This window comes from Amia ocellicauda, chromosome 9, assembly GCF_036373705.1.
Source record: "Amia ocellicauda isolate fAmiCal2 chromosome 9, fAmiCal2.hap1, whole genome shotgun sequence".
Lineage (NCBI taxonomy): Eukaryota > Metazoa > Chordata > Actinopteri > Amiiformes > Amiidae > Amia > Amia ocellicauda.
Window position 1 is genome coordinate 43,187,135 of NC_089858.1, and position 26,055 is coordinate 43,213,189.

Sequence of the window (26,055 nt, forward strand, 5' to 3'; positions counted from 1 at the left end):
TTATTGTTAATAATAATAACAGTTAATTATTCATATTATTTACAACATGTATAACAATATTTTCAGTATTTTTCTGTTTTGGATGCCTTTGTAAATCTTTACACCGTTCTGGTGTTCCGGGTTTTACCCAGTCCCACTCTGACACGTGTTCTCAAGTGCCTTGTGTTTACGTTGTCATTCAAAAAAACTATTACCATATTACATGTAGTTACCATTAATGAGGGTTTGCCAATATAATTCAAATGTTATCGATCACATAAAACATGCCTTGTCTATTTTAAAAGGTTTTAAGAGTTTTAAGTGAGTCTAAACAAGGGAAAGCTTGTACATGTAAATGATTTTGAGAGAATTGTTGGAACACCAGGACATTTCATTAAAAACCCGGGACTGTCCAGGTAACGTATGGTCACTCTACCACTGAGGAAGTCAAATGAGCTATTAACTTGTCAAAAGACATGGCAAAATGTTTGGTTTGAGAGCCCTGCACATGCATAGTTTTTATCATTAGCATTTTTACAAGATTGGCATTGACTTAAGAGAGGAAAAAGAAAAAGAAAAAAGCATTATGCATCGGCATTGTGCATGAGCATTCACATGTCACCGGCATTGCATAGCTGGATGCATGCGCTGTTAAATCCTCATTGATTGTTCAACAGTCCTCAATCTTGACCTGTGATCTGAAAGTCATTTTACGCTCTATCCAACTCACAAATATGCAACAAATATTTCAGATTTGTACCTGCATTTACAAGTACAAATTCTTTTTACACATATTAATATTTTTGATTGTGACCTCTCTCCATACACTATTCGTTTAAAAAAACAAAACGTTGGAGCACAATACTTTAACAAACCTAAAATAGCCTACATTGGTAAAAATAAGATGACTATGATAGGACAAAAATGCCCAAATGTATTTTCCTGTTTAATAGGCTACGAGGAGTCAAACTTTGAATGACACTTTATTCTTGCAGCACTTTCTCATGGATTACCATAATTAGTGTATTTGACAGAAAAAGCTTTACCCATATACATTTTATATATTTTTCAATATGAGTAAAAAGAAGTAGGCCTAAGTAGTTTTTTTTTACTGTCCACAGGTGATACTCTTGATTGAGCTTCGTTCAGAGACAGTTGCTATGGCAATGTGTTGACACTATAGCTGTGAACAACCTGGCGGACACCCAGTCCAATGTCTCACACTACAAACTGTTTTAGTTTCTACTGCAGCTACGGGGTATTAAGCACAGCTTTATATTTCAGAAAAAAAAGATTTTCTCGCTGCACAAAAATAAATATAAAACATGTAGTGTCATTAAAAGATACAAATAATAGTCATATAAAACACGTTATGACAAAAGCAGGTTTTGTCAAGGTACCATTGGCGACGTGGCTGTTCCGGCCGTTGTGGAGGACGTCGCTCAGTGTGTGCTTGACTCTCTCGTAGCAGGCGAAGTAGAGGGCGTGGGCCGGCCCAGCGCCCAGCATGGTGACATTGAGTCCTCGCAGGGGCCGCAGCAAGCCTTCAGTACGCACAATCCTGCGCAGAGCCTCATACACACCGCGGTACTGAGCCTGAGGATCTGGCTGTAAGCTCTGCATCCGTGTCTACAAAGAGAGGAAGGAGAGAGGGGGATCAGGAACCACTGGGAAAGAGTGACAGGGAGGGAGAAAGAGAAAAGCGTGGCAATACACAAGTAACAGGCTGTTGTAATACTTCTAGCATGTGGCACGATTTCAAAATGCAAACTACACTTTTCAGCGCTTTCCGCCATTGTAGAGGAACCTCAGGAATTGAATGAGGGGAGGATTAGTACAACAGCAACACCTTGCCTAAGGGAAAAGTTTCAGCACAAAAATATTGATTTAAATTTGGGAATTAATAACACCATGGCGGAAATATATTGTTTCCACATTGATGAAATAATGAATAAAAGCCTGATAGATCCAAAAATCTATTACTTCAGTTATACTAAAGTATTTTATTAATATGCATATTTTGTACATTTTCTGCACTGCAACTAATAATAGCTTAGCTGGATAGCTGGCATAAGGGTTATGAGAATAAGAATGACCTGTTTCTCATAAACTAGAAATATCTATCTCATAAACTAGAAAATGTTCTCTTTATTTTGTGTTTGGTAAGTTATCGTGTGACAATAAAAGGAAGGAAATGTACAAAAAAAGAACATGGCGATAATGTTTTATTATGAAAAAGGAAGGAAACATAAGTGTAAGCATGACAAGATACAAACAAGCATACAATTTGTGTATGGTCAAAAAAGAATATAGTGAAGAAGACTATATACCACAAAATCTTAAAAAGCAAGATCTAAAGTCTGTGAAACTGGATATTCTCAAAGTGTTTAGCAACTGTTTAAGTTTACCAATGACTTGATTATACCAGACATCAACAGGTAAAAGGGAAAAGGAATATATATATATATATATATATATATGCAGCCCTTGAAAAAATAATATTTGGATATGTGGTCTAATACATTTGCACAATATGTGCCATTCACATCACTGTCTGAACTTGTGTGATAAGACAGACCAAGCCCAGCCCTCAATTAATTGTATTCCAGTCAATGATTAGCCTGGTTTCTGCTGACACTAAGCCCACCAGACTGGACAAAACCAGTATCTATAATATCTAGATTTCACTGAAGCAAGAATGATACTGGAATGTTACACAGTCTTGAAATAAAGACGATCAAAGCAATGCGATGCTCCAGTAAAATTTTTGCATATGAGTAAAAGCGGAGTTCGGCCTTAGCACATGGGGTCTGCTGGCCCTTCTCTAGATAAGTCAGTGGCCACTCCCTAGTGTTTCAGTTGTCCAAATGTTTAGGAGTCCTTAAGAAGCCCATCTGCACATCAGTTTAGTCGAGTTTGGAGACTGGTTTAGTGAGGTCTCGGTATGGTTAGGCAGGAGTAATCCTGGTTGTGGACAGTGGGGTAAGCATCATAATAATCTGTTACTGTAATCAGAAATGGGATCACATGCATATGCATTTAAACATTAAACTTTGACTACTTTAATTTTATTTGCATTTCACTTCATTTGCATATTTTCTTAATGACAAATATTTAAATTTGTATTTTCCATCTGATAGCGTCAAATATATTCAAATACCCTGTAAATACTGTATAAGTTGCATTCACTTATGTGTAAGCCCTATTTATCAATACGAGACCTGTAAATTACTAATACTTTACCAATTGCCATGCATTAAACTCAGTCCATCTTGCCTGTTGATGATGTTCTCAATCTTTGAAGTATGACTATTATTAACAACATGATTACCGTGTTCATGTTGCTATTGAAAAACCTGTATTCCTTATGTATGTCACCTTTGATAAAGTCACCTTGTTCTAATAGCACCTTGTCAAGACATCCATCCCAGTTTTTATAGCCCCAGTCTTAGACCACAGTGTTATGTTACTATATTGCTCTGTATATTCTGTTCTAAGTTTCGAACAACCCCTTGCAAAAGAGGGAGTGCAGTTTACAAGAAAATTATATATTGTAATGTTTGGGTAAAGACTGATAATTAAATTATGGTCTGTTGTATAGAAGAATATGTTGAGCTGCAAAGAGATCTTAAGAAAGGGATCAGGAAAGCAAGGAGGGAAATAGAATCAGCTCTTGGAACTAAAGCTAACACAAAGAGCTTTTGCCAATACTACAACAGCAAGAGGTCAATAATGGAGGAAGTGAAACAGATAAAGGGCAAAAATGGAAGCATCTTGGAAAACAAGATGTGGCAAATGTTCTAAATTAGTATTTCACAGAGATTTTTACATAAAAAAAAATGGATAACATGCCACAGGTTAACAATCAGTCCAGTCAAACCAGAGATCAGGATAAATGAGGAGGAGCTACTATAGGGACTAGCAGAATTAAAAACAAACAAATCACCTGGGCCAGATGGTGTATTCCCTACAGTACTTAAAGAAATGAGGGAAATTATGTATAGGCTGCTAACTCAAATATTCCAAAAGACACTTAGAACAGGGGATGTGCCAACTGACTGGAAGACCGCAAATGTCATTTTTCTGGTCTATATTAATGATCTGGACTCTGGGATAGTTAGCAAACTTGTCAAATTTGCAGATGATACTAAAATAGGTGGCTCAGCAGATACAATCTCGGCAGCACAGGCTATTCAAAGGGACTTTCAGTTAATAATATTGAGTTGTGGGCGGACACCTGGCAGATGAAATTCAGTGTGGACAAGTTAATACATGCAGGTAACAAAAATGTCCACTATAATTACACTATGGGAGGAATAGAACTAGATGAAGTAATGCATGAGAAAGACCAAGGGGTCTACGTGGACTCCTCACTTTCTCCATCCAAACAATGTGGGGAAGCAATAAAAAGGCAAACAGAATATTAGGGTATATTGTCAAAAGTGTAGAATTCAAAACAAGGGAAGTAATGTTAAGACTGTACAATGCACTAGTTAGACCTCATCTGGAATACTGTGTACAGTTCTGGGCACCACACTTCAAGAAAGATATCGCTGCTCTAGAGGCAGTTCAGAGGAGGCCAAGCAGACTTATTCCAGGTCAGAAGGGAATGTCAGGAGACAGGAAAACAGGAGACACTTATTCACACAGAGAGTAGTCACAATCTGGAACAAACTCCCCAGCGAAGTGGTAGAAGCTGAACATTTGGGAACATTTAAAAATAGACTGGATAGGATCCTTGGATCACTTAGTTATGGACACCAAACAAGCACAATGGGTCGAATGGCCTCCTCTTGTTTGTAAACTTTCTTATGTTCTTATGTTCTAAGAGTATATGAAAAGCATTTGGTAGAAGATGGCACATATTTGCTATATTGTAGTTTTAGTTGTGAAAGTATTTGGTGTAATAAGTCACATATGCATTTTCAATTTCACCAAGTCAACAACAAACTAATAACATTTGCATTTTAATTACTTTAATCCCATCCCTGACCATGATCAAGACCCATTTCTGATCCCCACTGTGATGCCAGTAAAAGAACCATTCAGCTATAATAAGCTGTGCTGCTGGCTAGGTCAGGCCTTGTATTTAAAATATTGCTTTGAGATTACATCCTAAAACAACAACAACAGTGAAACCAAAATAATATATTATGATCACTTTTTTCCTTTTTTTTTTTTTTTTTTCTCATTGTTTTCTTTAGATGGCAGCACAATCTTGACATACAAACGGGTGACAAATTAAAGGAAAAAACAACATAAAGTGTCTCAGTAAGGTGTTGGGTCACCAAGAGCAACCAGAACAGCTTCAGTGGGCCTTGGCATAGATTCTACGAGTATCTGGAACTCTACTCAGGGTTTTTCCTGCATAGAGGCATTTGTGGCGTCCCCCAAAGAGGTTTTAGTGAGTGCCAAAGGAAAATCACCAGCGCCAAAATTATAAGAATTGAAAAAAAAAAATGCATTTCAAATCCTCTCCGAATGCGTTTAATACCAATTTATCAAACAACTGTTGAACAAGCAGAACATAAACTTAAATACGACGTCTTTGACTTTCAGCAGTCAACTCCCCTCCCATTCACAGCCGCTATATCTTACACACGCAGCTGGCACTGGATTTATAAGCCAGCTGCTGCGTTGGTTTGACTGCGCCTGAACGCTCCATTACGAAGCTATCGCTATTGGGAGAGAGGACTTCCTGTGATTTCTCACAAAATAAAAGCTATTTTATTTCTGGTGAAAATCTTAAAAATACTGTATTACAACCACAGCATACTTTTTCCGTCATGTCCTGCCTCCTGCACCCCTCGCCTAAACCAAACAGAGTATTTCCAGTAGGTGAGAAAGTATCTGACACAACAATCTCCTGTTGTGTGCTACATATGTGAAAGGACAACTGGTATCTGTCTAGACCCGATTCTCCAGACATAAATGGCTAGACAGCTAGCAGAGCCTTCAAACTGGATCACCTGTGAGGTAACTTTCCAATGAAATCCATCTTATTTTCTATGTATTAATATGAGTATATTTATACATGTATTTCTTACTGGCCACCGTCAGTGCATCAATCGGCAATTGCCGTGGTTGGGTAACGAGAGTGGTTAGCACTACTAAATAGAGAAATAGAGAATTATAATTCTCTATTTGAATAAATGTCAGTGTAACGGTCATTAAAATGCTTCCACTTGTACCATCCAAATTCAAGAAATGTTGTTTAAATAACTTACACTGTTTGGCCCATTTTTGTCTTTTCTTTCAAACCCAGTAAAATATTCTGGTTGGACAGTGATGTGCTGTACAATCACTTATGTTAGATTGTACCACTTCAGAAAAATGGGAGGAGTTAATATACATGGTAATATGCATTAAAGCATTAAAAATGCTTAAGTAATTAATTGGTAGATAAATACCAATTGTAATAGATATACATTCTGCATGTTTACAAATTGTCATTTTATTTTATTTTATTGGGTATATGTTTCCCGCAACTCCGCAGACTGGTAAATAAAGTTAACATGATATGTAATCTGCAATATACAGTATATGCCTAACCCCAAAATGTTAAAGGATTGTTAATATTATTTGTTGATAGTACAATCATTGCATTCTCCACTCAATTTTCAACAGGTGAAAACACCATTGAGGAACCGGCTCAAGAATGACCACCTTGACGTGTGCTGCAGATGAGGGTGAAATGCTCTGAAGCAGGATGTGACCTCTGCAACTGACTGACTCCCCTCTCCCAACCCCACACCCCTCTCCCTCAAACTCACTCCCCTCCCCTCCTTCGAATGTTGCAATAAAATTATTATTTTTTAAACAGTTTTGTTAATGGGGTTTTATTTATTCAAGCATGATAGACATTTTCGTTTATCAAATGGTCAGAAATAACAAGAAAATGCATAGATTTCTGTCATAAGGTAACTCATTGCCTTTACTGTACGCAGACCGATCATGCTTACTGTCGTGCGTAATCACCCCCCAAAGGGCCATTCTGAGCCAGGAAAAACCCTGCTACTGGAGAGATGGAACACCATTCTTCCAAAAGATATTCCTTCATTTGGTGTTCTGATGATGGTATTGGAGAGCGCTGTCTAACACGTCAGTCCAAAATCTCCCATAGGTGTTCAATTGGGTTGAGATCTGGTGACTGTGAAGGCCATAGCATATGATTCACATCATTATCATACTCATCAAACCATTCGGTGACCTCTCGTGCCCTGTGGATGGGGGCATTGTCATCCTGGAAGAGACCACTCACATCAGGATAGAAATGTTTCACCATAGATAAAGGGGATCACTCAGAATAATGATTTGCAGTGACCCCCCGGCATAACAGTCAGGCCTGTACCGTTCTCTTGGTGTCATCACACATGCACTCACCCACTTGTCGAGAATATGGTGAAGGATGACTCAACTGACCATATCACTTTTTTCCACATCTCTGTAGACCAGTACCTATGGCACCCCAATAATGACCCGTCTTTCAAAGTCACTTCGATCCTTTCCTTTTGCCATCTTGATGCAAAATGGAGGTCAACTCAGCATTTATATACATGCCAAAGAGCATGATAGGATGTTAATTGCTTAATTGTATCATGCAGTATCTGCATTCGTTATGTTCCTCCACTAATTTATTCAGGTTTTTCCTTTATTTGTCACCCGTCTGTATGTCGTACATGAAGTACAGGAGCTAAGGCCTACCACTTGCTTTTTCCAGGTTTAGAAGGCTTGTGAGAATCTAGGTCAATAGTTCAGCATCTGTTGCTGAAAAGTGATCTCTCTATGAATTGGCAGTGTTTTCTTAATGGAAACTCTTGGGAAGTTTATTTATTAGGTTTCATTGTGGAAAACATAACATAAAATAAACTAGCAGAAAACATTTCAATGTGAAAAAATGCAATGCCCGCCATAATGCTTTAATACCACTAAGCAAGGTAAGCTTTCTGAAAGCTTTGCAGGATCCTTATCCCCCTAATTCCAGTTACTTAGAAGATCTGTTCTAGATAAAGAGCAGGGGCAGAAAAAAAAATATGTATGGGCTTATCAGAGTTGATACAGGTAATTAGACAAGCATTGTGGTGAATCTTTAAGAATAAAAACAAATGTTCAAATAACACTCCAGATTTTGTTTGTAAATGCCATTCAATAAAGGGAGATTAGGCATTTCAAACACTGTAGGGAAAACAGTATAAATTTGAAACACTAGGAAAAAAATTATGAATATTCCAATATGCTTTTACCAAAAGCAACTTAGAGAAAGCATAACATATTATCCATAAAACCTTTACTAGTGTGATTTTGTAGCTGTTTTTTAAGAAACAAATATCACAGATCTTTAAGAATAAGCACAAGCAAATTATTGTTTGATTATTTTAATAAACAAATAATTAAAATTAATATGTAAGATATTTACAGAGTATTTCATCTTGGGGGAAAACAAATGGTAATTTTAACATGACATTACAAGTTTAATGAATACAGCCCTATATATGTTTCTGTATAACTTGCTCTTTTAGAATAATTAATCGTTACAATCCCCCCATGTAGATGCTGCGCTTCACTTAAAAAACTCTATACAATGGTGATTAGACAGAGCCCTTCAACTCAGATTTGCATTACATGCATTACATCTACATGACTCAAGATTTCTGACTGATTTTATACACTAAACACGTTTGAAGAAAGTATACCATACTCCACATACGATCATATTGTTTCCCTAATATAACAAGACTTAATCACAATCTGCCATTCTCTGCAAAGAGTTAAAAAGGGGCTATACTGTGGGGGGGGAACACCAGAAAATGTGTGTGTGTGGGGATACACCCCAAACAGGGGAATCCATTATGTGATTAATAAACTGTGCCTCTGCACAAGAAAGCTATAGACAGGAGTCAAATGAATGAACATACATGTAGAACAATTAATGGAAAGGGATCTGGTTTTGGATTTCAGCACAACTGAAGGCAAGTGACAACAATAACCTGTAGACATGCATACTTTTTCAGCTGAAGACTGAATCTGTGTTAAGAGAGAAGCCCTCATTTATTTCTGAATAAGAGAGACAGCAGCTGCAACTGGTGGTCTTCAGCCTGAAACTCCTCCTGTTATGTTGCCTTTTCCCCCCACAAAAAAAAAAAGTTACTCCAAACATCGTGGGGCCTTTCACACATACAGTTTGATGTGGATTGAAGTGCGGTTAGGTATGTTTGGAGCTATATGTGAAATCTTTCAACTAACATAACTTCTAGTTCCTCAACCTGTGTATTTTCAAAACATATCTGGTTTCCTAGATTTTTGCAGTCACCAACGATAGATTTTCTGAAAACATAGTTTTAGGCCATCTGTTTTTAATGCCATTGTTCTAAGTAAATCTCAAGACACCCAGACCTGAATGTACCAGACAGATGTTTTTGCTGATTTGTATGCAATTTGTGTATGCACCATAGCACATTTGATTTGCATGAGCAGAGACAAAACAATTAAATTAAACCAGTTGAGTCGAACATAATTGTGGCAACAGTATTAGTTTTAAATGACTACCAAATGCTGCTTAACTGTCTCTCCTTCACATGCAGGTAAATTAAAGATAAATGTAACTATCAGAGAAAGAGCACTACCAGCATGGTGACTACAGCACTGATATTTGTGGCACTGCCTTTCCTGTACTTTGTTTGTTGAAAGAGATTAAATAATTAAATTTTTATTCTTATTCTTTTATTCTTTCAAGATTAAAAACAGTTTATTTTATTTTATTATTGTGTCACACTTCCTAATTCCTGAAGAATAAACTTAAATAAATAAAAAAAAAAAAAAAAAAAGTAGGAAATGTATTCTGCCGAGTCATGCACAAAGAGCTATTTGTGTGTGTTGTTTTATTGGCACAAGGTTTAGTTCACTACCAGGAAATGAATTCCTGACAGGCTTAAGATGTAACAGAAGCCACACTGGATGCAGAAGTTACAAAACGCTTGTATGTAAATATTTTAAGATGCATAAACGTGGTGGGAAAAATATTGCTTAATAAACAAGCTTAACATGCCTTTTCAAAGAAGAAAAAAGTAATCCTGGGAGAAAACGGAAGCAAAACATATTTGTACCAGAAAACACGTCCAAACACTATACCTACACTATACTATTCAGTGCACAAAAAACACTTAAAACTGAAGAAACCAAGACAAGCTTGCAGTCACTAAGAATGCACATTTAGAGTGAAGGATGTCCTTTCATGCATTTACCTTTTTCACCTTCCTGGTGAGGACTAGGCCTACACTGGATAATTTATCCACATGAATGCTACTAAATGGGTCAAACAAGCTCTTTGGACCCTTCTGTGTGGTCCAAGCCATAGCTGAACACAATCCAAACTAAGCAGTCTTTACAGAAGCAATTATTGGAGCCTATGAAACTATGAAAGTCTAAGGCCTAAGGATGACACTGTTCAGAATAAAAACTTGAATGAGGACAGTATTACACAAAGCTATCAGAAGCTATTTTTTGGACACCAAAAGACATTCTTAAAAACATTCCAGCCTAAAAGTAAATATACTCTTTGTTTAGATCAGCTGAAATCTTAGGCTTAGTTGTTGTTGTTGTTATTTTTAATTTCAATCATGACAAATAGGATTTGATCTCTGTGCTAAATAAGTCACACATTTGACGTGTATTTTCTTCTCTTCCTTTTGACATCAGCAACTCATTGTTTAATCAATTACTTCCACAAAATCAGTTTAACAGTGGAATTTCAAGAAAGCTTAAAATGTTCTTGCTGAAGAAATGAATGTCCTTCCACTACATTTGCAGGTAAAAACCAATGATAACCACAATTTGTTCCTTCAAAATTCTGATTCCTGATCATTCCCTAGATGTGGGTAAGTAATGGCTGTAACAGAAGTGGGGGCTTGCCATGTTAAGGAACCACACCAATTAAAGTGGCAGATGATCAGGCACCCATTTCAAAGACAGATGGAAAGGGCTATTGCTTTCAGATTAAACTGACACCTATGTACCAACTGGTACCATTGTCACCAAAGACTTGTCTAGATACTTAGATTTAGGCTGGGATTAAATCAAAACTTTGACCCACCCACTAAACGAAAACTACAAAACTGAACTCAGTTGTGGTTTCATTTTTAGTAAGATGACACTTTCTTTTAATTGTAAATGTAACCGCTATGATGTACAGGTTTGTAGTTTGTTATTAGTGGGTAGGTCAAAGTTTTGATTTATCCTTTTTTAAGGAAAGCAAAGAAGTCTTACAGCAGCTTAAGACTACAACAGTAATCAGAGGCTTAAGTCAGAAAGCAGATTGATGGGGCTGGGAGCTGACGGCAGTGGCCTACAGTGCAGGGCCAGAGTGGCAAGTGGTAGCGCCACACAGACAGTTTGCTAATCAGCTCCATAGGAGTGTTAAAGGCAACCCACCCAGTGTCTGCAGAGGACTGATTCCAAACTGCAAAATGCAGAGCAGGGTGGGACACAAATAGCACATATCTCAAGTGGCAGCACACATACACACACACCCACACACACACACAAATAACCCACTAAAGTAAATACATACCGTTAGATCTCTCAATCAGTAGTTTTAACCTGAGTTCTTATCAAAATATCCAGCTTAGTCATTGTCTTGATTTTACACATCTCTGGTTTCACATTGTTGTTTTTCGTTTGACATTGCAATGGCCTGTGGCATTTACATTGGAAAGAAAGGCTGAAACATATTTTAACACAAACACAAAGTATTTGCTGCTTTTAAGTGGTTATGTGAATGTGGTTTTGCCATATTTAAAGCACTATAGGCCTATATAATAAATAAATACAGACTTGTGTTGAAGCACAGCACCTCAAAACAGCTTCCTCTGATCTCTAGGGTAACTTTGAATAATGTGCAAAAAATAATATCATTTTCAATGCAAAACATATTTGTATACAAGGTGGTCAACTCTGATCTAGTGGAGTAAACTGTTAGCATTTAAAACTGTTGTCTGATGTGTAGGCTATTTTGTGTGTTTGAGACAGACAAATGCACAACCATAAATATAAATCTTATAACACACACTACATTTACATATCTGGTATACAAAATATTTACTCTGTATTAAACATTTTAACTTCAGACAGAAAGCTTTACAGTTTGCAAATGTTTGGTAGGAAAAACTAACTTTCAGAAAGAGCAATTAGCTCATTATGTTATTACATTTTTCCACATAATGCAAATTGACCTAAATGGATTGAGGGACTTCACCTGTTTAGAGGATATTCAGTTGCAGCGCAGGTGCACCTGCAGTTGCCTTGCATTTCACACTTTGAAATTCTAATTTAATCAACAATGTTGTTAAAATGTAACATTGTTAAGGGTAGTACTTATTTTCTATAATGTCAATATGTTCTGCTTTGCAGTTTATTACTACATTTAAATCACCTTTTTCATAAATTAAAATGTGTTTATTTAAGTAAACTGCAGTTCTTTCTTTTTGTTGCTTATTGTACTGTAAGGTTATATGTGGGTTTCTGTGGGCCAGATGTGTGCATAGACAGCTTAAATATGTATTATTATTATTATTATTTTTATTATTATTATTATTATTATTATTATTATTATTTCCAATACAATTAATAACAATTACTGTTCTATATAATGTATAAACTGCACATGGATGTTTTATTTCATTTCTACAAATTACCTGTAAAATATTCAGATTTTGAATGCTAGTAACGAACCGGTGTTCTGAACCTTCGACAGCCACAATTTAACCCTTCTTACAGCCTTAAAATGTTATATAAAGTTTCCTAATAATTAGTTCACTCAGTGCAATCTTACATGGTCAGCTACCTTCAGAGAGATGCTTTGTTAAATTAAATGATTCCTGCTTATTTAATGTACGTATGATTCTCAGTTGATTATTGTATGGCCTAGCTATATAACAACTGTTAAGTAATTATTATTTGAATATTATCTGGAAAGAAAAATGCACTGCATGTCCCATATACAAACATTTGTCATCTAAGACAGTAGATTGCATTGTAGCAACATCCACATATCAAAACATTTAAAAAATAACTGACTAAAGTTGTGCAGTGTCACATCAAAGTCTGTCTGAAACAAAGCCAGCTGCTGAAAGTTCATGGTATTGAAATTGTTTCATTCAGGTTTTTCTGTAAATGCTTAACAGCATTCATCCTGTAAAATTGAGTCACTGATTCAAAAGTTGTAGAGGAATCTAAGGAAACTTTTAATAAAAGAAAACCTAATTTCCCCATGCTTGCTGCATATAGTTTAATTACAATTATAATATGCAAGCATACCAGAGAGACAGCGAGAGGAAAGCGATTTTTCAGGACCCTGTTTAATAGGGCAAATATGATAAGGGATTTCAAAAAAGCAATGGCTTTTAAATCAGTCACACCTTTTCCACCAGAGTCCCTGCATATAACGTGCTTTGTTGCAGTAAAAAATAGCTAATGTTTATGCAGTGATATTTTTGTGTAATGAGTCAACGATATCAGTGCTAATGCAACTAGACAGCTTACGTTCGTAGTATGGTAACAAATACTATATAACAGATTACTCGCCCGTATGAGTGTTTTTAACGTTTTACATGATGGTAGCTAGGAGCTAGCTAACGTTAGGAGGTTTAGCAATGGTAACGCAGCAAACATTTTGTCAGGGTTCGCATTGCAAAAAGTCAAGTCACCTCCATTTGCAATGTATTTTCAAGAGATTCGGCGATTGCGCGAGGCATTAAAATACCTTTTTCCGACCCAAAACAAGCATCTAAAATACGTTTTTTGTATCGGCCCTGAAAAAACCATATCGGTCAATCCGTAGTCTAGGCCAGGGATGGCGAACCTTTCTTGAATGCATTGCCCAAAGTCTGGTTTGTATACTTTGCTAAGGGGGCCAATGATATAAAAGTTTACAAAGGGGATAAACGGCAATTTGTTTAACCAATATGTATTGTTTTTTGCTGTAATTAAGTTATTAAGCAAACATGCCAACAAAACAAAATGGCAATACAGAAATTTAAAACTATGATCAGATAGAACCATTCCACCTACCCGCAACCTGTATCCACTGGCAACTTCCCCCAAACTTGAACCCACCCCCTTATCCCTCTAGTCTGGTGAGCAAGTGCAGCTCCAGTCTGCTAATGGGAGTCTGCTGCAGAGTATGAAGCAAGGCACATATTCTTCCAAACAAATATTATAAATATGCAGGTTCCATTTTTGCTCACAGATTATTGTCAATTTACAAATATAAAAAATCAATAGTAATAGTACTTCACTAGCTCGATCATTTTTGGAATATGTCCCTTTTTATTTTAGACAATGAGAATCTTTAATCCTTATTCAAATTAAATCAATCAATCTTAATTGTATATAGTGGAATACCATGCTAAAGTATGTCACAACAATAAAGAATACATCATTTAAATGTTGCACTATTGCTACAGTGCAGTGAAATGCATTAATCACATTTCAAAACACATTAAGTTTGAGGATTATAATGCTAAAGTACACTTAAAACCCTCATTAAAATCACAATCTTTCCCCAAAACAAAGACCTACAGATTCTCCCATTGCAAGAAGAAGAAGTTTGTTCATTTGGCTACATTAGTAACCCTTCCATATTGTTTTGTGTTCCGTTTGCACTTGCACTCAATCATTACCAATGCACCTTTGTTTTTTTCAACGTATAATTACTTACTTGCTTTTACATTTTGTAAAATAACTAACACTGGTAGATTAATATACATTATGTGGCACTTATGTTTTAAGACAAAAATAATGCAGTGTTATCAATCTACCGTGAGTACAAATGTGCACAAATGTACTCTACAAATCGAAGGCATCATTTGTTTATTTTTCATAATTTAACAAAATGCTTTCCCCCAACGTGTTCAACAAACCCGTCCACTGCTGACCACAATGAATCACAACAGGACAAACTTACACTTGTTATCTTGCTCCTGCTCCCAGAGTGCCACACTGCAGCATAAACAGTCATCATAACATTAACATCTCATTCATCAAGTGCAGATTTTCGCAGTTCTGCACAGATCTGCGCAGCTCCACAAACGGGAGTGGAGGATTCTGCAGTTCTGCGCATAACTGCGAAAATTAGCGCACAAGACAGAACTAAAACATGAATATTCTGAATATAATGTGAGTGCTAATCAATTACTTGGGGCTGGTGCCATCACTGCCAAATATACTGACTGGTTTTCTAAAGTGCCAATCAGTTTAGACAATTGAAGAGCAGGCTGGAAAAACAAAAAAATAAAACAGTCGCTCACTTGGCGTGCAAACCTATATGGCTATGCCTGACACTCTATACAATATAGGTAGTATGGTCCAGTTAAAGAGCAATACAGATGTTTTAACTGATAGTGTAGACCTTCCTATAATTTCTTTGTATATTTTGCGGATTGTAGTAGATGTCAACTTAATATGCTGCAAATTAAAAAAAGAAAAGCAATTGATAAACAATATACTGTATATATCATCATCATCATCATGAGCCTATCAATGCACTGCTGGCTACAGGCCTCTCTGAAATGCACAACATCTCTCTTCCAGGTCACACCACCAAATAATCTTATTTCATCTTCCCATCTTTTATGTGCTCTTCTTCTAACAACCGAGTGTGCCACATATACACACACATCTATATACATGTTCGTGTGTGTGGTCCTTGCTTACCCAACTGACAAGTGTGGTGAATTATTACTTATTTATTTTATTTATGGGGAGGGCTGATTGATGCATGGATGGAAGGATGGATGGATATGTACTCCATTGTTTCATTCCTTTGTTGTAAACTCTGATTGTGATATGCTATTAGGACTAGATACCTTGACTACTTCACAACACTTTAAAAGAAAACAGGATCACTGTAATAATTGCATAGCTTGTTCTTGTAGGAAATTTCCAACCTTGTCTTTATAGTTGAGTCCTGGTCTCTCTTATCAAAATTGCATATAGTAGAGCAGGGGTAGTCAATTATTTTTTGCCAGGGTCCACATTTTTTTGGTCAAGGTATAGTCAAGGTGCAGACTCCAAAGAGGGAAAAAAAATGACACCTCCAAATGCCCCTTTCCAACACACACACACTGCTGTGAAATTGTAATATATGCCGTTGCTTATATATTTAGTACATTAATTTGACTAAGTACAAAACTAAAATGTTAAATACATATAAATATTAGTATTAAAATACTTTCAGACTTAAATGCTTTTAAATATTTTAATTAGTTAAATATTATTGCAGGCATATATAAACATAATTAGAAACTTTCAAGCATTCCGTGTCTTATTAGATTCAAGTAATTACCATTTCCCTGGATCACTGTTCAATGTACAAAATGTATGTTGAAAAATGAAGCCTACATTGGAAAATCTAAAACACAATGGAAATGCAATAAGTATGGTTGCTAATGCCAGTATTTTTTCTATGTATAATATAAATAAATAAAACGGTGAATTTTACTTGTATTTCATGATGAAGATCTTCCAGCTGAATGCCTGCTTGCACACCGATTCCAGATTCCAGTACTGTATTACTTTCTCCCATTTTTTTCCTTTAACATAATTCTAATCTTTCAAAACTAAGGTAGTGTCATACATGTCCCACCTCTTAAAGGCAATTAACAAATCAAATGCATCATATAGCTCTGCCCACGGAGCAGTTCTGTCCTAATAGAGTTGGTTTCCAAAACCTTGCTTCAATGATTGGTTCATTTACTTCTGCTTGAAGGCGGGACTAAGAGTGACAGTCCAGAGGACAATTGACAGGTTAGGATATTTTAAAGAAAAAGCCGGGAGGAAGTAATACTGCAGTTTTGAAAAGTAGTGGAAGCAGCGATCGGCTGAAAGATCTTAATCTTGAAACCGTGTAATATGTCGAATTTACTGTTATTTATATATACATATTGCAATGAATAAATAGTGGGATTAACAACATTACTTATTGCATTTCCATTGTGTTTTCATTGTTCCAATGAGTAAAACAAGATAACGATCACAACAGAAAACACTGAAATGTATAGTAATAAGCGACAGTTCAATCTTCTTTAGATTAATGATTTTCGGTGTCAACATCTTTTTTTGCATCTTTTTTTAATTAATTGTTATATTATTAGAAGAAACTGACGATACCTTAAAGTAACAGTAATCAGCATCATGCGTCTTGTGTATGCACTTTTATATTTTGGAGGCGAGGTCCACAAGACAAACGATCCACAGATTAATGATTTATTTATAGAAATCAGGAAAACAAACTGAATACCTGTTTTTTCCAGGCCAGAATGTGTATAGAGATGTCCGCACTGGGAACCTGCGAGCAATCAACTAACTAACAGGTGATTAAAATTTTCTCTACAGGACATCCCATATAACAGCAATTACGTAACATACTATTGGCTAATAACAGGAAGGGCTGATACTAGTTTCCACACAGTAACAAGCACTGAGTGCAACAAACCACAGTAAGAATACTTTTAACTATTCTTTTTGCAGTCCATTCAAAACTGATTTGGCCTGCAGTCCGACTATCCCTGCAGTAGAGTATCCATATAGGGCAGGACACTTAGATGAAGGCTGTTCTGTTTTTTTGTTTTTTTTCCATACTAGCTCGCAGTAGAGTCAGCGGGTCTGATTTGCTGGTTAACTGGAGGAATTCAATACTTCTCTGCAGGGTGCAAATGTTACAGGTAGTGTACCATGAATTAACTAGGTTTTGAGTGAGTTTGAGACTCCTGATAAATTAAATAAGATTATACCTGGGAGTAGATAAAAAATAAAATATTTACACACCCAACAGCAAAAAAAAAAAATCTGTACACGATAGGGGTTATATTTCTAAGTAGGAAGCATCTGACAAAGTAATAATGCTGCCACCGAGTACAGATTTGCAGTTTACTATTAGCAGGTGGGTCTAACTTTTGTTTTAAACTTCTCCCTATTTTGTAATTAAATTAATTTAATTAAAGGAATTAAATCGATATGCAATGGGAGTCTGGATGTCTTTCCCTTACAGCACAGGTTGAACGGCTTATGACCTCAGTGGAATTTCAGTACTTTCTGTGGCTTCAGCTAATAAATGTTTAATAGAGGATGTTTTTCTGCAGTTTCTTCTCACATCCAGGTATCACCGAGATTCTACCATAGGCAGCATAGTACATCAGAACCTTCAAAAATGGCTTTCACAGATGAATAACAGGAAATGACACACTGGGGCAATTAAGTGTAGGCTATTAGTTTTACAAACCGTGCTTAATCAATGGATGTTCAATTTAAAAAATGGTACAATAAGAATTTGTGATCCCCTGGATGTTACAATCCATACAGTACAAAAGTAAGAAATAATAAAACAGGAAAATCATGTCTCGGAAATAATAAGTTAAAACAATATTGATATAACTTCTAGTTAATGGAATTCCAGAAGGCTGTTTTCACCACAAATTTGTCTCTATATTCCACTATTTTGAATACAATGCCAAAATGCATGCAACATATTTTTTGAACTTTCAAAATTCCCTTTCGCACAATTACCAGATGTGGTAGTTATAAATATAAATGTGTTTACATTTGCATAATAATTTAATAATTATTTTCTAAATAAGTCTTAAGGTTTCATTTTGGGAAATATAATATGCCCAAGTTTAAATTTATTATCTTCAAATATTCAAAAGGAGGGTAAAATTCAGCCTTCACACAATGGGAACATTTACAGTTAGGAGTTAGGTCTAACATATGTAGGAGCAATGCTAATGCTCTGTTGTTTATGAAAAATAATTGCTTCGCTCAAATGTAGGGGCATTACATTAATTACAAAATATACAGTACTGTGCAAAAGTTTTAGGCAGGTGTGAAAAACTGCTGAAAGCATTCTTAAATTTACAAAAATAGACATGTTAATAGATTATATTCATCAATTAAATAAATGCAAAGTGAGTGAACATGAGAAAAATCTACATCAAATCAATATTTGGTGTGACCACCCTTTGCCTTCAAAACAGCATCAATTCTTCTACGTACACCTGTACACTTTTTGAAGGAACTCTGCAGGTAGGTTGGCCCAAACATCTTGGAGAACTAACCACAGTTCTTCGGTGAATTTTGGCAGCCTCAGTTGCTTCTCTCTCTTCATGTAATCCCAGACGATGATGTTGAGATCAGGGCTCTGTGGGGGCCATACCACATTTCCAGGACTCCTTATTCTTCTTTATGGCGAAGATAGTTCTTAATGACTTTCGCTGTATGTTTGGAGTCGTTGTTATGCAGAATACATTTGGGGCCAATCAGATGCCTCCCTGGTGGTATTGCATGATGGATAAGTATCTGCCTGTACTTCTCAGCATTGAGGAGACCATTCATTGTGACCAAATCCCCAACTCCATTTGCAGAAATGCAGCCCCAAACTTGCAAGGAACCTCCACCATGCTTCACTGTTGCCTGCAGACACTAATTTGTGTATCACTCTCCAGCCCTTCAGCAAACAAACTGCATTCTGCTACAGCCAAATATTTCAAATTTTGAATCATCAGTCCAGAGCACCTGCTGCCATTTTTCTGCACCCCAGTTCCTGTGTTTTCGTGCATAGTTGAGTCACTTGGCCTTGTTTCCACATCGGAGGTATGGCTTTTTGACTGCAAGTCTTCCATGAAGGCCACTTCTGACCAGACTTCTCCGGACAGTAGATGGGTGTACCAGGGTCCCACTATTTTTTGCCAATTCTGAGCTGATGGCACTGCTGGACATCTTCCAATTGCGAAGAAAGTAAGCATGATGTGTCTTTCATCTGCCGCAGAAAGTTTCCTTGGCCGACCACTGCGTCTGCGGTCCTCAACATTGCCCATTTCTTTGTGCTTCTTCAAAAGAGCTTGGACAGCACATCTGGAGACCCCTGTCTGCTTTGAAATCTCTGCCTGGGAGAGACCTTGTTGATACAGTATAACTACCTTGTGTCTTGTTGCTGTGGTCAGTCATGCCATGGTTTATGACTTTTGACAGTAAACTGTCTTCAGCAACCTCACCTTGTTAGCTGAGTTTGGCTGTTCCTCACCCACTTTTATTCCTGCTACACAGCTGTTTCTGTTTCAGTTAATGATTGTGTTGCAACCTACATATTGAATTGATGAACATTAGCACCTGTTTGGTATAATTGTTTAATCATACACCTGACTATATGGCTACAAAATCCCTGAGTTACCTAGAAGAATTGATGCTGTTTTGAATGCAAAGGGTGGTCACACCAAATATGGATTTCATGTAGATTTTTCTTCTGTTCAGTCACTTTGCATTTAGTTAATTGATAAATATATTCTATTAACATGTCTATATTTGAAAGCATTCTTACTTTACAGCATTTTTTCACACATGCCTAAAACTTTTGCATAGTACTGTATATACATTTGTTTGCTCAATAAAGTAATTGAAAACATACAAGTTCGATTTGTATATCCACAATTATCACTGGACTTAAAAATATAGGCCTAGGTTGTGGGTTTGGATCCACATAGCCAATATATGAATGTAACTGATTATCTTAAAAATGTAAGATTATGTTTGCATTACAAAATTACAGGCACTATATATAAAACTGAATATTTGAAATAGTAAACTCCAGCTGGTATAAAGCAGTCCTTTAACCTTGTATAACTTATTATTTTCCACATTTGATTTGCACACCCATTATTAGGCTGTGTCACATTGCGATTTGATGTATTTGTAGTGTCTTTTGTCATGCCCCTCTTCAAAACTGCCTTACTCTATGAAAAGGACTTTTTAAGACCATTTTGTTTTTCAATAGAGAACATTAATGTGGCTTAGACAAGCATGGATACACTCCAAATTATTATACTGGTTCCCTGATTACGATGACTCTTTTCAAACAATACTTTTTTTTTATTTTCCACTCTGTTCAAATCACAGTAAATTATGTAGATGGTCATTTTGCCAACAGAGGAAAAACTATGTGTGCCCATTAATGTAAAGTGTTACTGTGGACTGTAGATCATAAAAATATTTCTGAAAGAATGTTTCGTGTTTAACTCAGAAGTGTTTTAGGCAAATGTCGGCAATGTGTAAAGGTAAATTACTGAACTTTCATTTACTTTAAGGATATTTTACTTCCTTCCGTTTTACTGGCACAACGTTGCAACCTGTCATGACTAAAGCAAGTCTACTGCCTTACCTGACGTAACAGTGTGCATCACACTGAGTGTTGCGTCAAACGTGTACCATTACAAAACTAAACACCAGATTAACACGCCACGTACTTCACAAATGAAGTACTACATTTGAAGATGGAGCCTAAATAAGTTTGGTTTAAAACAAAAATAAAAAGTTAGGAACTTGACAGATCAATATATAGCCACAAGCGCACCATAACAAACTTGTGTTTAACTTGTGTTCTGTTCTTTAGGGGCTTGGGTGGTCGGAAAGGTCAAGCTGGGCTATACTATCACGTGTGTCTGTCACTCTCACTGAGCCCACGCTTCCCTACCTTGACGGAGTCCACGGGGTACATCACTGTGTGCTCCAGGATCCCTGCCACGGCTCCGGCTGTCATGTGCGTCGCCAGGGAGGCGGTGGGCGGCAAGCTCTCGTAGTCATCGCCCTCGGAGGTCTCCACGTCTCGGCTTTCGCTGCTCTCCGACATCTCCAAGGCGGCTGCGACAGGGTCGGTGCGCAACTCCATGCGTGAGAAGCAGCTTAAGTTATTGACACTAGTGGAGTCGCATCGCAGACAGCCACCCCATTGCTGCTGCCTTTCAGCGGCACCGTGACGTCATTCCACCTAGTGACAGAGCCATCCTATAGACCAATGAAATTAAAGATTACGATGTGCAACGCAAACGAAGGCGGGATGTTTGCCAGAAGGGGGCGGAGTAGACAGGAGAAGTGCCAATGAGAAAAAAAAACGGGGCGGCCACTGTCCAGCCATGAACTGCGCTCCTCAGCCACCAACGAGCCTGGAATGATTTTGACTGACGGGCTTCCGCACCAATCGAGAAGTCCGACACCACAGAGCCGGTAATACGGCAGTCGATTTGGGCAGGGGCACTTCTCTGGGTTATTTGAAGGATGTTTTGAGGAGTATTGGAGTATATTCACGTATTTTCAAAAAGGGAAAAAGGCCAATAATGCTTGATAGAGAGAAGTAGGCATTAATTTTGCTAAGACTCTCAAAATTGTTGTTTTATTAAGAATTAATACCATGCCAAATACGTTTATACTTTTAAACAGCTGTGTGCATTTCACACTGTGTGACTAGTCTTTTTGTCCAACCATGCCAGACAAATGAGCACACTGAAAAACATTGTTTCCAAAGCTGTCGTAGTCTTTTTTTTAATTTCTCAACACAAAACTTTTTAATCCAATGATATTTTAGAAAACGTTTTTTTTTTTTTAATACGCACAACATAAATCGTGCAATCTGCGCAAACTGCAATAAGGTTCAAATATAATGTAATTACGTTTTACACAATTTCTGTTAGGCTAGCTAGTATATTCATTAGAAAATAGGCTAATGTACATTCATACATTACATAAGGTGTATTATTGCATTATAATTATTGCAAGTTGCATTAGAGACCCTTTTGTTGTTGTTTGTGGATTTGTTTGTTTGTTTTTTCAAATGTAATGCAGCCAGTGTTAATATGTCTCCGTTAATCAAATCTTAAGATTGCCGGTATGACACAGCACGATTTCTGCCGTCCTTGACTTTAACTATGTTAAATGTTTGATAAACGCAAGGGTGAAATTCCATTGATAAATACAAAGACAACATAACATTAATAGAAATCGAATATATATGCCTATACCTGAGAGAAGTGTGCCACTAACTGGCTTCTGCAGCCACCACCACCTGAATATTGATAACCAATGTCATCATCACTGACATTCAGAGCATTGCGCTCCCAACACCAACATCGTCAATATTATCAGAGGCTACTTCTACAAATGCACAACATGCTCAGAAACCTAAAATAAATATGTACCAAGTATAACAACATAACGGCAAGAAAAACATTACATAACGAAATATCAGGAAAATGTAGGCATAAACAAACCATTTTACTTGGATACATGTCTTTTAAAGTTACTTTCTTTCATAACAAAGAAACGTTTGGCCTGGGTGTGCTTTTATTTTGGGAGAGTTTGTAGTCAAAACACATTCTTGACTGCACCATGTGGGAATAGTTTTTCATTTGCATACTGTATATAGCCTGTAAAAGTATTTTTTTTTTCTTTCTTTTTTTGACAGAAAGGTTGCACACCACATAAGCAAGTCCTGTTCGGGAATACAGAGTTAGAATTCCTGTCCACCACTAATACAAATTGAAACAAGAAAAATTATAAATGGTGGTAAGTGTAAATGGGTGTACATATATATATATATATATATATATATATATATATATATATATATATATATATATATATATATATATAAGGTGGTGTGTGAGTGGTGCCGTTTGGTTCTTCAATAATGCAGCTATGTGTTCCAGTCAAACCTATCTCACAGCCCTTATGCAGGTTAAAACTTGTGGATTTATGATAGGATTTGTGAACTTTTAAGATGTTCTTACTGTGTTTTTATCATAGTTTAGCTGTGGTATCCTATGAGTTCAACATGCCTTTATGGTGCTTTAGTACAGTGGACCATGGTAATATTTCTAAGGCATGTTTAGTACGGTAGATCATGGTTTATTCACTGTAAAGTGTAAGCCTAGTACATAGGAAGTCACTGTAGAACTATGTTACGACCATAGTAAAACCAGGGCGCAAAACTCTTATGGTAAATGGGCCAGGGTAAACTTGCATTAATTAATTATTATTACATTTTACTGCTGCACTTTGTTTTCATGTGGTATGTTTGAGTAAAACATTTTACAGAATTTGTTTTTAAAAGTACCTGTCTGGTTAACTGGATTCTGGGCAGAATCACTGCTGAGAGACGCTACACTCAAAAGTGTCGAAGGTCCATATAAAATATGTGGTGATAACACTGACACTATTTTTTAGCTTTTAACATGGTCAGTATAAGTGTATATAAGTCAGTACACTGTTTACTGTATACATATTATAACACAGTGCCAGTGTTTCTTGGAATATTCCATAGCCTTAGTTTATAAAATAACAGCATATGTTATTTTCTAACACATTTGTTTAAGTAGTGTAGCCTATCTGTAAATGCTGGCTAACTATTACTAGTGCTCTGCCACAAACAATGCAGACCAGAGCAATTTGTAGCATTACAGTGGCTTTAGCCTCATCCTTCATGCTTGACCAGCGGCAAACCATGGGCAAGAGGGAGGGCAGTTGCCACTCCCCCACGATGGGACAACCAGGACACAGGTGGAGGGGGAGTCAAATTCAAACAGTGGGTGCTGTTTTGAGGGTGAGTTTCCTGCCTGACCCATCACTTAATATTAGAAATATAATTTCTTATATTCTTCAAGATATGTAAGAATATCTAGTTATAGATCATAATTCTGTATCACACATTTAAGGCTTTTATTTATTTTTTATAATACAAATCATAATAATGAAAACACAAAAACATCTTCAAAATGACACATCTCATGTTTGTGTTTTTCACCCCCCTTCCTTTTAACAAAATGTAATATTTATTTGTGTTTTAAACAATTTTGGCAAGTGTTGTTATAGTCTACTAATACACACTTAAAAAGATGACAAGGATGTTTGGATTGGCTGTATGACAGGGAGTTTGAAGGCCAAAAGCATTTTCGTTAAAAAAATATTTTTGGGAAGGGGAATTACATGAAAAAACCTCAAAGAAATTAAACATCTATTCAATTCTGTATCATTTTAATTTATTTTGATTTTCTTGGCTCTTTTCTTCTTTCAAACAGGAAAAAAAGGAGTTTGAATTAAAACCTCTAAACAGATCTGAATTTAGGAAAATCAGACAATTGCAGAGAGGTGCTTTGAATTTCTATTGAGGTTTTCACAGCTGTGTTTACCTAGTTTATCTAGTTTAAACTAATTCTTCATTATGTTTTTAATATGAATCACCATTGTGTCCTCAGTGTGGCATAGAATGATTTTTCTTGAAAATTTGTCAGTAGTCCATATTATGCAACTAAAACATTGAATTTATAGCATTGTTTTGGAGTACAACACTTGGCTAATAATTATATTATCATTATTGATTCAGTTTAATCCAACATTATTGTTTGTATCCATAAAAATGCAATTATGAAATGTTGTAAATATAGTATCATAAAATGATGATATTGTATTCTTGTTTAATATGTAAGTCGACTTGGATAAAGGCATCTGTCAAATTAACAATAGTAAAATATATATAAAACATTTTAAAAATATTTGGTATGATCAGGATAAATTAGAATGCATATCACATAAGACTATAGGTATAGTAAACTTCAAAAGCAATGCTGAATCATCAGTTAATTAACATTAATAGATGCCTGCTGATATGTGTGCTGATGGAATGCCTTTTTTGTGGATGTCACATTTGTTTCGTGCTGAGGAATGAAAGCCAGCAATCTGGGTGTAACCAAAATTCACATTTGGAGTGTAGTTGTACGCATGGGGTGGGTTTTTCAGATTAGCAGGGCTGAGAGGTGTGTCCCTATCACAGAACATCTGTTCCAAGCAAGGAAAAGGGAGACCTCTGAGAATGAAACAGGAGGAGACAGATAATGCTGAGTCAATCTGCAAACTCACCCTTCTTTTCACTATCTCTGCTCATCTTAATAGAGAAATAAAGGGTGCTCCCATTGCCAATTCATTTGATACCAAGAGTGTAGAGTAAATTGTTTTACATGTATATTTATGTCTGTCTCTCACTGTCTGTCTCTATCTCTCGCTGTATATATATATATATATATATATATATATATATATATATATATAGAGAGAGAGAGAGAGAAATATAGATAGATAGATAGATGGATAGATAGATAGATATACAGATATATAATAAAATATAACAAATATTACAAATGTAATTTCTAACAGAGAACCTGATTCTGAATTGCTCTAAAATTGTGAATCATCATCTTTCTCTGTCTT

At 36.3% G+C, this 26,055-nt stretch overlaps 1 protein-coding gene across 1 annotated transcript in view; it reads right to left on the minus strand.

The window, feature by feature from the left end:
* Window positions 1-21,802, minus strand: part of slc25a37 (solute carrier family 25 member 37) — a 34,924-nt gene extending 13,122 nt beyond the window's left edge. Inside the window, exons 1-2 of the mRNA XM_066714555.1 lie at window positions 21,494-21,802; window positions 1,380-1,608 (exon numbers count right to left, since the gene is read on the minus strand). Coding sequence (XP_066570652.1) covers window positions 1,380-1,608; window positions 21,494-21,688 — 424 coding nt within the window. The 5' untranslated portion in view covers window positions 21,689-21,802. The remainder of the gene's footprint in view (window positions 1-1,379; window positions 1,609-21,493) is intronic.
* Between the last annotated feature and the right edge of the window lie 4,253 nt (window positions 21,803-26,055).